Consider the following 13,388-nt stretch of genomic DNA (forward strand, 5'->3'; position numbering starts at 1 on the left):
CAACAGCCAGATGAACCTCAGACACAGCAGTGAGCTCAGCCGAAAGCAACAGCGCTGCCTGGACAACCAACAGCTGACCCCGGACACACTCGCCGGACTCCAGCAGCCATCAGCCCTGCTCGGCCCGGCCCACAGACCCAAGGCTAAAGCCACGTTCGTGGTATGCTGCTGAAGTCTTTGCGCTTGACTTCATGGTGTCATTGTGGTGATTGAGAGCTGATACAGATGACCCCTCAGCCTTCTCCACAATTCTACCAACTGTGCTTTTTCTGCAGAAATCAGCCAAGGGTTGGTATCTGTTGCTTGCCCTGACACAGAGAAAGAGTGAAGGTAAATGAAGAGGAAACGCAGGGTCAAGGGAGAGGTAGGGGGAAGAGACTTCAGCATTGCCTGCAGGCACAGAGAAAAGGAGAAATTTGTGTTTGTTAAGATGTGAGTGTAGCTGCAAAGTCACAGGGCTTTTAACCTAATGGAAATTCACAGCTTTTCTCCCCGCCTGAGCCTAGGCAGGTGTGGCTACATGCTCTGTGAAATCTTTGGGCCCCAAGCCCCTCTTCTCTGTTGTTCCATTGTGTGAAGACGTGGTGGCCCAAGATGGCTCCCTACTCCCCCGGCATTTTAACCACTGAGAGGAGGATGCGGGAGCACATGACCCTTCTCCTTAGTGAGCAGTGGTTATCTATTTATTTATTTAAAAGATTTGCCGGCGCTGTGGCTCAATAGGCTAATCCTCCGCCTGTGGCGCCGGCACACTGGGTTCTAGTCCCAGTCGGGGTGCCGGATTCTGTCCTGGTTGCCCCTCTTCCAGTCCAGCTCTCTGCTGTGGCCTGGGAGTGCAGTGGAGGATGGCCCAAGTCCTTGGGCCCTGCACCCATGTGGGAGACCAGGATAAGTACCTGGCTCCTGCCTTCGGATCAGCGCCGGCCACAGCGGCCATTGGAGGGTGAACCAACGGTAAAGGAAGACCTTTCTCCCGTCTCTCTCTTTCACTGTCCACTCTGCCTGTAAAAAAAAAAATAATAAAAAATAAAAGATTTATTTATGGGGCCGGGGCTGTGGTATAGTGGGTAAAGCCCCTGCCTGCAGTGCCGGCATGCCATATGGGTGCCTGTTTGAGTCTCAGCTGCTCCATTTCTGATCCAGCTCTCTGCTATGGCCTGGGAAAGCAGTAGAAGATGGCCCAAGTGCTTGGGCCCCTGCACCCATGTGGGAGGCCCAGAAGAAGTTCCTGGCTCCTGACTTTGGATCGGCCTGGCTCCAGCCATTACGGCCATTTGGTGAGTGAACCAGCTGATGGAAGACCCTTCTCTCTCTCTCTGTCTCTCTCTCTGTCTTTCCCTCTCTCTCTGTGTTTAGCTCCATCTTTCAAAAAAATAAATGAAAGAGTTACAGAGAGAGAGGTCTTCCATCTGCTGGTTCACTCCCCAGATGGCCACAACATCCAGTGCTGGACTGGCCGAAGCCAGGAGCCAGGAGCTTCATCCAGGTCTCCCATGTGGGAGGCCGGGGCCCAGGTACTTGAGCCATCATCTGCTGCTTTTCTTAGACACATTAGCAGGGAGCTGGATTGGTGCCCATATGAGATGCCGGTGTTTCAGCCGGCGGCTTTACCTGCTGTGCCACAACGTCAGCCTCTATTTATGGGGTGTGTGTGTGTGTGTGTGTGTGTCTTGTTTAATATTTATGTATTTATTTGAAAAGCAGAGTTACAGAGAGAGAGAGAGAGAGGAGAGATTTCCCATCTGCTAGTTCACTCCCCAGATGGCTGCAATGGCTGGGCTGAGCCAGGAGCCTGGATTTCCATCTGGGTCTCCTATGTGGGTGGCAGGAGTTCAACCACTTGAGACAAATTCCGCTGCCCACCTAGGTGCAATAGCAGGAAGATGATCAGAACTGGAGCAGCCAGGACTCAAACCAGCACTCATATGGAATACTGGTGTTGCAGGCAGTGGCTTAACCTGCTGTGCCACAAAGCTGGCTCCTGTGTATTTATTTTTATTTGAGTAGCAGAGGGATGAGGGTGGGGGGAGAGTATGGGGGTGAGAGAGAGTGTGTGTTCTTATCAGTTGGTTCGCTCTCCAAATGCCCACAATGGAACTGGGCCAGAGCCACAGTCAGGAGCTGGAAATGCAATCCAGGTCTCCCATGTGGGTGACAGGAGCTCAATTACTTTAGTTGTCACAGCTACCTCCGAGAATTGGCATTAGCAGGAAGCTGGAGTCAGGAGCCCGAGCCAGGTATCACACCCCCAGGTACTCGGATGTGGGACACAGGATCTTATCCAGTGTCTTAACCACTAGGTTAAACATCCACCCCAACTTCATTTCTTAATCTTTCAACGTAGGCCGGCACTGTGGCACAGTGGGTTAAGCTTCTGCCTGCAGCACCAGCATCCCATATGGGTGCCAGTTCAAGTTTCAGCTGCTCTACTTCCGATCCAGCTCTCTGCTAATGTGAATGGAAGGGCAGCAGAGGATGGCCCAAGTGCTTGGGCCCCTGCACCCACGTGGGAGACTCAGGGGGTAAAAAAAAAAGCAGACTTAAAGAGAGAGAGAGGAAGAGACACAGAGAGATCTTCTATCTGCTGTTCCACTCCCCAAATAGCCGCAACAGCAAGAGCTGGGCCAGGCCAAAACCAGGAGCTTCATCTGGGTCTCCCACATGGTTGGCAAGGACCCAAACACTTGAGCCATCCTCTGCTGCTTTTCTCAGGCCATTAGCAGGGAGCTAGATCAGAAGCGGAGCAGTTGGGATTTGAACAGGTGCCCATATGGGATGCCGGCGTCACAGGTAGTTGCTCAACCTGCTATGCCATGATACCAGCCCCCAACCTATTTGGTCACATGGCCATGCTCAGCTGCAGGGGAGGCTGGGAAAGCCAATCTTATTCTAACCAACCACACGTATATCCAAACACTCTGCTTCTGTGGGAGAAGGGGCAAGCAGTTAGTAGTAGTCTGTCACGTTAAAGGAGAAGGGTTAACTAACAGGGCCAGGTCTATGTGTGTGGGAGACTTTATTGGCCATTTCTTTCCTTCTTCCTTGTTAAGGAGGCTCATGTTTTGGAGGGGTGGGGCGTCTGTGTTTCCAGTGTGGGTATCAATCATGATTTGTCTGAATCAGTTATGGAGATGCTGTCAGCTCTCCGTCTTCCCTGTGGTTGTGAATGGGCACGCGACCCTGTTCTGACCCATGAGCCACGGAGGGAAGAGTGTTCAGGGTTTCTGGGCACTGCTTCACTTCCTGCGGGAGAGACAAGCATGGAGGCGGGCTTACTGGCCTGCTCCTGCCTGCGATGCTGGTGTGTGGTGTGTGGCACTGATGGGAGGCAGTCGGCTTGTGACCACGAAAGAAAGGTCAAGGGGAGCCTAGCAGTTAGGATGCCTGGGTCCCATGTCAGAGTGTCTGGTTTGATTCCCAGCTCCAGCTCCTGACTCCAGCTTCCTGCCAGTGCAGACCTTGGGAGGTAGCAGCGAGGGCTCCAGTGATTGGGTTCACCCGTGTGCTTGAATTCCCAGCCCTGTCCCAGCTGCTGTGGGTATTTGGGGAGTGAACGGGGGAGGGGAGGCTCTCCCTCCCTCTCCCCATCACTCCGCCTCTCAGATAAACAAAATCTAAAACGCCAAGAGAAATACCAAGAGAACTGCAAATGTGCACCTAGAACCCTGACGCCTTGTTAAGGATCCAAGTGACTTTGAGGGGCCAGCAGGTGGAGAAGGGGAAAAAAGAAATGTGAGGAAGTGAGAGTGCTACATCCGGGAGGAGGAATGCGCCGCCCCCACCCCCGCGCCCCAGCCGCCCCCGCCCCGCGCCCTCTCTCCCGCCCCCGGCGGGGCTGGGCATCCACTCCGGAGGACTTCGTGTACAGCAGTGTGATTTATTGGCTCGATGACCTCATTCCCAGTCGGGGCAGGTTCCCCTGCTCGCGGACTGATTCACCGCCAAAGCGTGACAGGCATTTTCTCTTTGGAGGTCTGAGAGGTCTTCCACCGCTTCCCTCAGCGGGGATTGCCGGGCCTTTTGTTTTGGCAACTCTGGGTCTGGAGCTCTAGATTCTGTGGGTGAGGAGGGAGGGCCGCCTGGAAAAGCTGAGGGAGAGGAACGCGTCCAGCCCCTGCAGCCAGGGGGAGGATGGTGCCCACCCTGGGGCTGTGTCCGGCTCCTCCCCAGACCCCAGGGTGACGAGCTGGACACTTGGCCACGCCCCTCAGGGCTGTGAGCGGCAGCAAGCCCCTCCCAGGAGCAGCACCAGCCCTTCCCCCAGACGCCATGACTGGGTGAACTCGGGGCTTCTCTGTGGTTTCAGCAAGGGGTGAGAGGGAAGGAGAGCAAAACCAACAAATGCAAACCCAGCAGGTTGAGGCAGACTTTCTCTTGAATTCTGTGAGGACATGGGCAGAGTCAGACTACATATTAACTTTTAAAGATGAAGATAAGATCCTGAATCACTTTCTGCATTAGATGGTGTGCGATATGCCTTCGGTGATGGTGCAAATTCAAATTCATGCCGTGGTTATACAGAGCCAAGGAAGTGAGAAAGGTCATGAATTATCTTAGCGGCTTTTTAAAGTTGATGGATTTGTTTTTTAAAGAAAACGTGGAAGGTACATCTCTAGGAATTCACTCATTTGTACTATATACAAAGTGTCCATTTTCATTTAAAAAATCTAATTGAATTGACCTGATCCTGCCAGACTAGAAGGAAATCCAACCTCTGTTATCACTGAGGCTGCCCTGGTTCGCTGGGAGGCCTCTGAAGCTGGATGTAGACCCCACAGGGAAACAGGAGCCAGCCTCTCACCTGCAGCTTTACGGCCGCCTGGACCAGCCACACGATGGGGCCCCGAAGCCCCCGAAGCTCCCCCCATCCTGCTTCCAGCCCCAAGTGGGTGACAGACATAACCTCAGCAGGCGTGGGGCAGGGAGTCCCTAGCACCTGAGGTCCATTCCGCTCCCCAGGCACAGTGCTCCCTCCCTGGAGGTCTGCCACTGAGAAATGGGGGTCTCCCTGCTCTCCTCTCCTAGACAGAGAGTAATGCCCTTGTTGTATAAGGAACTTACACATGTTGGGAAAAAACACAAAACCACAAACATCCTAATACCTGAGCATATTAAATAAAGGGCATTGCTTGCAAAAACAGCAGTAAAACTGTGAACAAGGAGAACAGGTTGGGCACAGCAGTTGTCACAGCGTAGAGCACTTCCGCCCCATGTCATAGAGCCTGGTTTGGGTTCTGGCTCGTCTGCTTCCAACCCAGCTTCCTGCTGATGCACACACTGGGAAGCAGCAGGTGACGGCTCAGGTACTTGAGCCCCTGCCACCCAAGTGGGAGACCCAGACTGAGTTCCAGACTCCTGGCTTCACCGGAGCCAAGCCTGTTACAGGCATTCGGGGAGTGACCCAGCAAATAAGAGATGGCTGTGTGTCTCTCTGTCTCCGTGTCTTTCAGTTGAGTTAAAAGTGAAGGAATGGATACATAAAAAACACTCCCTGCCTCCTGCTGTGTACACTCTGTTGTGCCCTCCTGTGGTCCCCTGCAGGGTCCGTGTGTGTGAGCAATGGAACCTGGCAGAAGTGACGGGTGTCAGATCTGAGATGAGGAGTTAAGAGGCACTGCAACTTCTGTTTTAATCCCCCTCCTCTCTCTCTCTCTCTCTCTCTCTCTCTCTCTCTCTCTCTCTCTCTCTCAGAGCTTGCTGCTGAGAAGCCAGCTCCCATGCCATGAAGAAATTCAAGCACCATTCAGAGAGACCGGGCAGGTAAGAAATTGAGGTCCCTGGCCGATCGCCCGCTGAGGGCTAGGCTTTCTGCCAACTGCCCTGTTTGTGAATTTGGATGAGGACCATTCCCCAAGGTGGAGCCATGAGTCCTAGTGGTAAAGTGCCTGTGACAATAGATGAAATGTGTCCCACCTCTTTAGCCACCCGGACATGAGCCCCAAGTGCTGAACTACTGCCAGGTTTCCTGTTAGGAAAAGAAAATCTCTGGGCCCTTGCTGTGGCACAGCGGGTAAAATCGCTGCCTGCGACGCCAGCCTCCCACATGGGCATGGGTTCCAGTCCTGGCTGCTCCACTTCCGATCCAGCTTCCTGCTGACATGCCTGGGAAAGCAACAGAAGAGAGCCCAAGTGCTTAGGCCCCTGCTACCCAAGCGGGGGACCCGGAAGAAGCTCCCGGCTCCTGGCTTTGGTCTGGCCCAGCCCTGGCCATCTGGGGAATGATCCAGTGAAGGGAAGATCTCATTCTCTCTCTCTCTCTCTCTCTGAAACTCTTTCAAATAAATAAATCGGTTAAAAATAATAATTTTTAGATTTAGATATAAATTATTTGCCACACATCAATACTTATGCTCAATCTCAAGAGTAATCAATAAAATGCAAAGAGTAAAATAAGGTTCTTTCTCTCTTGGTGTTGACATCCTTAGCATATCTACTCATGTCTTCATGCCTGTTGCCTCAGTAACAAAATAGCTGCTGTAGCTCCAGGCATCACACCACATCAAAGCCAAAAACAAAGAAGATGTAAGGATGGTGCTGGCCATATCATTCTCTTTTCTCAGTTAAAGCAAAAACTCTTCCAAAGATTCCCCCCACAAATTCCTGCTTGTGTGTCATTTGCTAGGACTGTGTCCCACGGACACTACTAATACAAACCAATATTTTATCAGAATCTGGGCTCACTGGCCGGCGCCGCGGCTCACTAGGCTAATCCTCCGCCTAGCGGCGCCAGCACACCGGGTTCTAGTCCCGGTTGGGGCGCCGGATTCTGTCCCGGTTGCCCCTCTTCCAGGCCAGCTCTCTGCTGTGGCCAGGGAGTGCAGTGGAGGATGGCCCAGGTGCTTGGGCCCTGCACCCCATGGGAGACCAGGAAAAGCACCTGGCTCCTGGCTCCTGCCATCGGATCAGCGCGGTGCGCCGGCCGCAGCGCGCCGGCCACGGCGGCCATTGGAGGGTGAACCAACGGCAAAGGAAGACCTTTCTCTCTGTCTCCCTCTCTCACTGTCCACTCTGCCTGTCAAAAAAAAAAAAAATTTAAAAAAAAAAAAAGAATCTGGGCTCACTGTCATCCTGAGCAAAAGCAGACTTCTGTTAGCAAAGAAGGGGGAAGAGGTATCGAGAAGGAAGCTAATGCTGTCGGCTGCAGCACCGTTTAATAAGTAGGGCTTTCACCTGTGTGACAAATAGCTGTCAGCCCTTGGCATCAAGGGTGCACATGAGTAGGAAACTGGATTGGAAGTGGAGGAGCCAGGACCGTAACAAGGCACTCCACTGTGCAATGTGGGCACCCCAGGCACATGACTGCTGAGCCGAACGCCCTCCCCTCCTTTTAGATTATTAGTTATTTTTAATAATGAAGTCTTCCACCCAAAGTAAAATTAGGATCTTGTGGAATAACTTGCATCTGACTGCATGGCTGCCCAATCCGTTTCACTTCCTCCCCTTGGTTTAGATGATCTTCGTCCTCAATCCTGAGTTTGTGACTCCTTTCCTCTCCAAGTGTTACCATTTTATTGTGTCTATTTATAACCCTAAAATGCGTGTGTGCATAGTTCTTGATAACTGAATTTCTTTGTCTACTTTTCTCACTATTTTTTAAAGATTTATTTATTTATTTGAAAGAGTTATACAGAGAAAGGAGAGGCAGAGAAAGAGAGAGAGGTCTTCCATCCGCTGGTTTACTCCCAGAATGGCCTCAACAACCGGAACTAAGCTGATCCAAAGCCAGGAGTCAGGAGCTTCTTCCGGGTCTCCCACATGGGTGCAGGGGCCTAAGGACCTGGGCCATCTTCCACTTCTTTCCCAGGCCATAGCAGAGAGCTGGACTGGAAGTTGAGCAGCTGGGACTAGAACCAGTGCCAATACAGGATGCTGGCACTGCAAGATTCAACCTTATTGTGTTGCTATAGTCATTCATTTTGACAACAATTGCACCCTCTAATTGTGTGGCCGTGTAGCAATTTATCGGACACCTGTTCCAATCTCCTGGTTTTCTCTTTGCTAGTTAACCAGTCTAACTCGGTCACACCCGTGTTTGCCAGGAGCTTTGCGTGTGGTCCTAGCAGGTCCCCTGCACCCTCTGTAAAGGCTGCAGGGGCTCCCGCATCTACTCCAGACTCTCACCATGGCTTTGCAGGCAGTTGCCTTGCTCAGTGTGCTGTCCATTATTCACACTGGGCTACCAGCCAGAGGCTGACCAATAACGACGCTGGCCTGACAGGGCCGGGTGCCCACGGAGAGCCCTTAGCTTCAGTGAGGATGGATGGAGGGGGAGGAGGAACATCAGTTGGTGGGTGAATATTTCCTTGCTTCCCTGGGAAACCTGGGAAAGGCAGGGACGTGGATCATGAACACTTGGAAAAGCAGAATCCCCTGCACCTTGGCAAATTCTTTAACCACGCCTCCAGGGAAAGGGAAAGGTGGGACCGGACCCCCCTTCCCTGTCTACAGGCCAGCCTTGGGGCTGTGCTCCTGCAGGAGAGTGCAGGAGAAGTGTCCCTGTGGGACTGCTGAGGTTGCATTGGGAGAAGGGAGGCGGCTTCCACCTGGCTTGCTCTTCTCTGGACGCTCACCATTGGGGAGCAGCCATCAAGACATGAAGAAGCCAGAGGCACGCATGCAGAGCCCCTGTGGCGAAGCCGTGTGCACAGGAACTGGGGCCCCCAACTGATGCTGATGGAGCCAGCATCAGTCACCAGCCAGGAGAGGCCCAAATCCATGGAGCCCTGTCCAAATCCCCCACCACACCCAGAGGTAAGTTAACCCTCTGTGCTCCGTCCAAAGCTCTCACTCACAGAATCTGTGCACATACTAAGTGTTCGTGTTATGCTACTATGTTTTGTTATGCAAAGTTGCCAAATTAGGGAGCTGTGGCCTGAAGACAATACGTTTCCAGTAAATGGGGAAGCCAAGGTTTGAACTCTGGCCATTTGACTTGAAAACATGCTACTCTTGACCTCAAACATCCCTTCAAATTGTCTAGAATCTGTTTTTCCCCTGAGCTTTCAGGATACCCTTGGTGACTCAGAACATGACTAATGAACCCACTCCTCTAACGCAGGGATTGAGCCCGGGAGAACAATGCTGCCAGTGAAAACACAGACTCACCCATGCCCTAAAATAGTGCCCTCAGAAAGGGATAAACTCAGCTGCAGATTGGCAAATGAGATCTGTCCAAGGAAGATAAAAGCTTAGCTCAGGGCCTAAAGAACAAGGAGTACCTTTAAATAAACACTGGTTTTGGAGTTCCAGAGCGATACGAGGGTGGGGAACCTTTCTTCTGTCAAGGCCATTTGGGTATTTATAACATCATCCAAGGGCCATACAAAATGATCAACTTAAAAATGAATTAGCCTACTACAGATTTATTGAATGTCGAGTCCCACCTGCAGCTGCCTCAGCAGAGCCAAACCATGTAATTTCTTTTTTAAAAAAAGATTTATTTATTTATTTGAAAATCAGAGGTAGAGAGAGAGAGAGGAGAGGCAGACAGAGAGAGAAAGAGGTCTTCCATCCGATGGTTCACTCCCCAGATGGCCACAATGGCCGGAGCTGCGCCAATCCAATGCCAGGAGCTTCTTCCGGGTCTCCCACGCAGGTGCAGGGGCCCAAGGCCTTGGGCCATCTTCTACTGCTTTCCCAGGCCATAGCAGAGAGCTGGATTGGAAGAGGAGCAGCCGGGACTAGAACCGGCGTCCATATGGGATGCCAGAGCTTCAGGCCAGGGTGTTAACCCAGTGTGCCACAGTGCCGGCCCCCAGACCATGTAATTTCACAGACCTTATACAGCCTGTGGGCTGGCATTCCCCACCAGTGTGGGTGGACAGATAAAACTCAACTTCATTCTTACAGTGTCTTGTTATAATAATCAGATTTTGTATTCTAGTATAAACAGTTAATGTACAAGTCTGAGTGATGAGATTGCTATGGTTGGAAAGGGTTTATGAGCAATTCAGGTGCTGAGATTTAATCCTTTTCAAGAGGCGGTATTGGGGCTGGCGCTGTGGCATAGTGGGTAAAGCCATGTGGGTGCCGGTTCAAGTCCTGGCTGCTCCTCTTCCAATCCAGCTCTCTGGTGTGGCCTGGGAAAGCAGTGGAAGATGGCCCAAGTGCTTGGGCCCCTGCACCCACACGGGAGACCTGACTGGAGGAAGCTCCTGGCCCCTGGCTTCAGATCAGTGCAGCTCCAGCCATTGCAGCCATCTGAGGAGTGAACCAGCAGATGGAAGTTTTCTCTCTCTCTGCCTCTGCAAAGTCTGTAACTTTGCCTTTCCAATAAATCAATCTTTAAAAAAAAGTCCTTATGAAGAGGCAGGTCCTTTTGGGGGTGATTAAGTTGTGAAGGTTCCATCCTCATGAATGGGTCACTGGACGGCAGGGAACTCGCTTTCTGCCACACGAGGATCCAGCAACGAGACTCCAGCCCAGCAGCAGAGAGCAGCCCTCAGTGGGCACTGGTGCTGACCTGTGGGGAGCAACCGAGACTAGACTAAACTACTGGAACTGCTAAGACTAACTCTATGCATCTGATCTCCCACCATATGGCGCTGAGAGGGAGTAAACAACTTCACACAGCTGCCTTATCAATTCGACTAACAAGCTGCAGGAGCTGATCCTGCTCCTGATTGGAGGAGAGCAGCGTGCTCAGCGCGTGGGGAGAGAACAGCAGCAGAGTTGGGATTGGTAGAGGACTATAAAGGAGGAGAGAGACAACATGCAGGAGGAACATCTGAGGAACCCCTGAGAGAGCCGGCCGGCGGTGTGCCACTACTCTGCAGAAGCGGGGGCGGGGGCGGAGGCAAACCCAGGAAGGGCCGGGAAAAGAGAACAGCACAGGGTCCGGTGTCTTGTCATTCCTCCGCGAGTGGGGGAGCGACACTGACCCTTGGATCTGGGATGTGCCAGCCCCCAGAACAGAAAGAAACACCCTCAGTGCATGGTGTCTTGTGATACCAGAATTAGGAGTTGCTGCACAGTTGGATGAAGGCAGGTATTTTTAACTTCAAATAGTTCAAAATGTTGTGGGGGCCGGCATGTGTAGCCACCTGTAGTGCTGGCATTCCATATGGGCGCCGGTTCGAGACCCAGCTGCTCCACTTCTGATTCTGCTTTCTGCTATGGCCTGGGAAATCAGTAGAAGATGGCCCAAGTGCTTGGACCCCTGCACCCACGTGGGAGACCCAGAAGAAGCTCCTGGCTCCTGGCTTCAGGTCAACCTAGCTCCAGCTATTGCGGCCATTTGGGGGATGAACCAGCAGATGGAAGACCTTTCTCTGTCTCTCCCTCTCTCTCTCTAACTCTGCCTTTCAAGTAAGTAAACAAAATCTTAAAAAAAAAAAAAAAAAAAAAAAAAAAAGAAAAAGAAAGTGCCACATAACACATAGGGTGCCTTTTTCTGTAGCTTTACTCAGCTGCCCAGTTTCAGGTATGGAGGAGGCCAATAATTATGTTCATTAGGCTTGGGAGTTCTGCATGGTCTCACTGCTGGAGATGCTAATTTCACCTGGCTAGGGACTGAAAGCCTATCATGTTTCCTTCCTCCTCCCTCCCTCCCTCCCTCCCTCTCTTCCTTCCATTGTATTCATTTATTTGAAAGGCAGAGTTACACACACACACACACACACACACACAGAACAGGAGAGACAGAGATCTTCCATCTGCTGGTTCACTCCCCAAATGACTCCAATAGCCAGGGCTGGACCAGGTCAAAGCAAGGAGCCAGGAGCTTCTTCTGGGTCTCCCACATGGGTAGCAGGAGTCCGGGACTTGAGTCATTTTCTGCTGCTTTCCAAAGCACATTAGCATGGAGCTAGATCAAAAGTAGAGCAGCCAGGACTTGGACTGGTGCCCATATGGGATGCCGGTGCCACAGGCCATGGCTTACCCCGATGTGCCGAAGTGCTGGCCCCTTGTTTTTTGTAATATAAAAGCTACACATCGCTTCTCGGCCTTTTGGCTAACATCAAGTGTAATCTATAAGCTACACAATCAGAAAGGACTACACGATCTGAAGGGCAGGGGGCTGAGGAGGAATAACCCAGTGGTAAGAAAATCCAGGAACAGAGAAGCCTCACCTCCTGAAAACAAAATGCATCTGGCCTCTCCATGTTGGAAAAAATAATGTATCAAAGACCAAGCACCCACGAGTATAAGATGTCTGTAGATTTCAAAAAAAAAAATCAAATGGATGGAGTTTACTGAAAATTACTCGATTATGTTCTTGAAATAATTTGGTTTAATCCTACAGCCTAATTTAAGAAAGAAATCTTTGTAAGGGTGAGTGACCCTAGCATCTAGGATGTCCAGTAATTGAGACATCAGAGTACCTGGGTTCTATACCTGTCTCTCACTCCTGACTCCAGCTTTGTGCCAATCAGACCCTGGGAGGCAGTGGTGATGGCTCAAGTGATTGGGTTCTTCCTCCCGCACGGGAGACCTGGGCTGAATTCCCTGTTCCCAGCTTCAGCCCAGCCCAGTACCAACTGTTTCAGACACTTGGTGAGTGCACCAGTGGTGCTCGCTTGCTCTCTCTGTCGTCTGTCTGTCTCTGTCCCTTTGCCTCTGCCTCTCAAATAAGTAACATTTTAAAAAAATTTTAATTGTATTATTTGGCTGTTTGAATTTCAAAGAGATTAATTACTAAAATATCTTTTTTAAACTAAATGAGAAGTTCAAATGGTGACATTAGTTTTTGTAAGAAAATTGCCCAAAATTGCCCAGTTATCTATAGGCAACTTAGTTTGGTCCAAAGAAGGGCTAAAAGACTATTCCCAACTATGGTGGACAGAATTCTAGCAACGTGTATGTGTTCTCTAGGGCTAACTTAACAACAGATCACAAACTAAGTGGGTTATTTTTTTAAGACACACAGGTGGCTTTTTAAAAAAAAAAATTTTTTTTTTGAAACAGAGACAGAGATTTTCCATCCATTGGTTGTGCCAGGCACTCCATGATATGTACTGCAAGGATCCCAAGCAGTATCTTTTTTTTTTTTTTTAAGATTTTATTTATTTATTTGACAGGTAGAGTTACAGACAGTGAGAGAGACAGAGAGAAAGGTCTTCCCTCCATTGGTTCACTCCCCAGATGGCCGCAATGGCCGGAGCTGTGCCGATCCGAAGCCAGGAGCCAGGTGCTTCCTCCTGGTCTGCCATGCGGGTGCAGGGCCCAAGCACTTGGGCCATCCTCCACTGCCCTCCCGGGCCACAGCAGAGAGCCAGACCGGAAGAGGAGCCAGACCGGAAGAGGAGCAACCGGGACTAGAATCTGCACCCATATGGGATGCCGGCGCCGCAGGTGGAGGATTAACCTAGTGCACCATGGCACCAGCCACCCAAGCAGTATCTTAGCCATTGCACCCAATGCTGGCCCCACACCGAGTGGTTTAAACA

At 51.1% G+C, this 13,388-nt stretch overlaps 1 protein-coding gene across 3 annotated transcripts in view; it reads left to right on the forward strand.

Annotated features, from left to right (window-relative positions):
• TMEM217 (transmembrane protein 217) overlaps nt 1-13,388 on the forward strand; it is a 38,735-nt gene that overhangs the window by 13,030 nt on the left and 12,317 nt on the right. For all 3 annotated transcript variants that reach the window (XR_016234625.1, XM_008262852.5, XM_070074129.2), the window contains exon 2: nt 5,692-5,760. Coding sequence is in view for 1 of the 3 variants with exons in the window: in XM_008262852.5 (XP_008261074.2) it covers nt 5,723-5,760 (38 nt within the window). In the remaining 2 variants the exon portion in view is untranslated. The remainder of the gene's footprint in view (nt 1-5,691; nt 5,761-13,388) is intronic.

The sequence above is a fragment of the Oryctolagus cuniculus genome, chromosome 5 (genome assembly GCF_051225735.1).
Source record: "Oryctolagus cuniculus isolate XC-2025 breed Fujian yellow rabbit chromosome 5, ASM5122573v1, whole genome shotgun sequence".
Taxonomy (NCBI): domain Eukaryota; kingdom Metazoa; phylum Chordata; class Mammalia; order Lagomorpha; family Leporidae; genus Oryctolagus; species Oryctolagus cuniculus.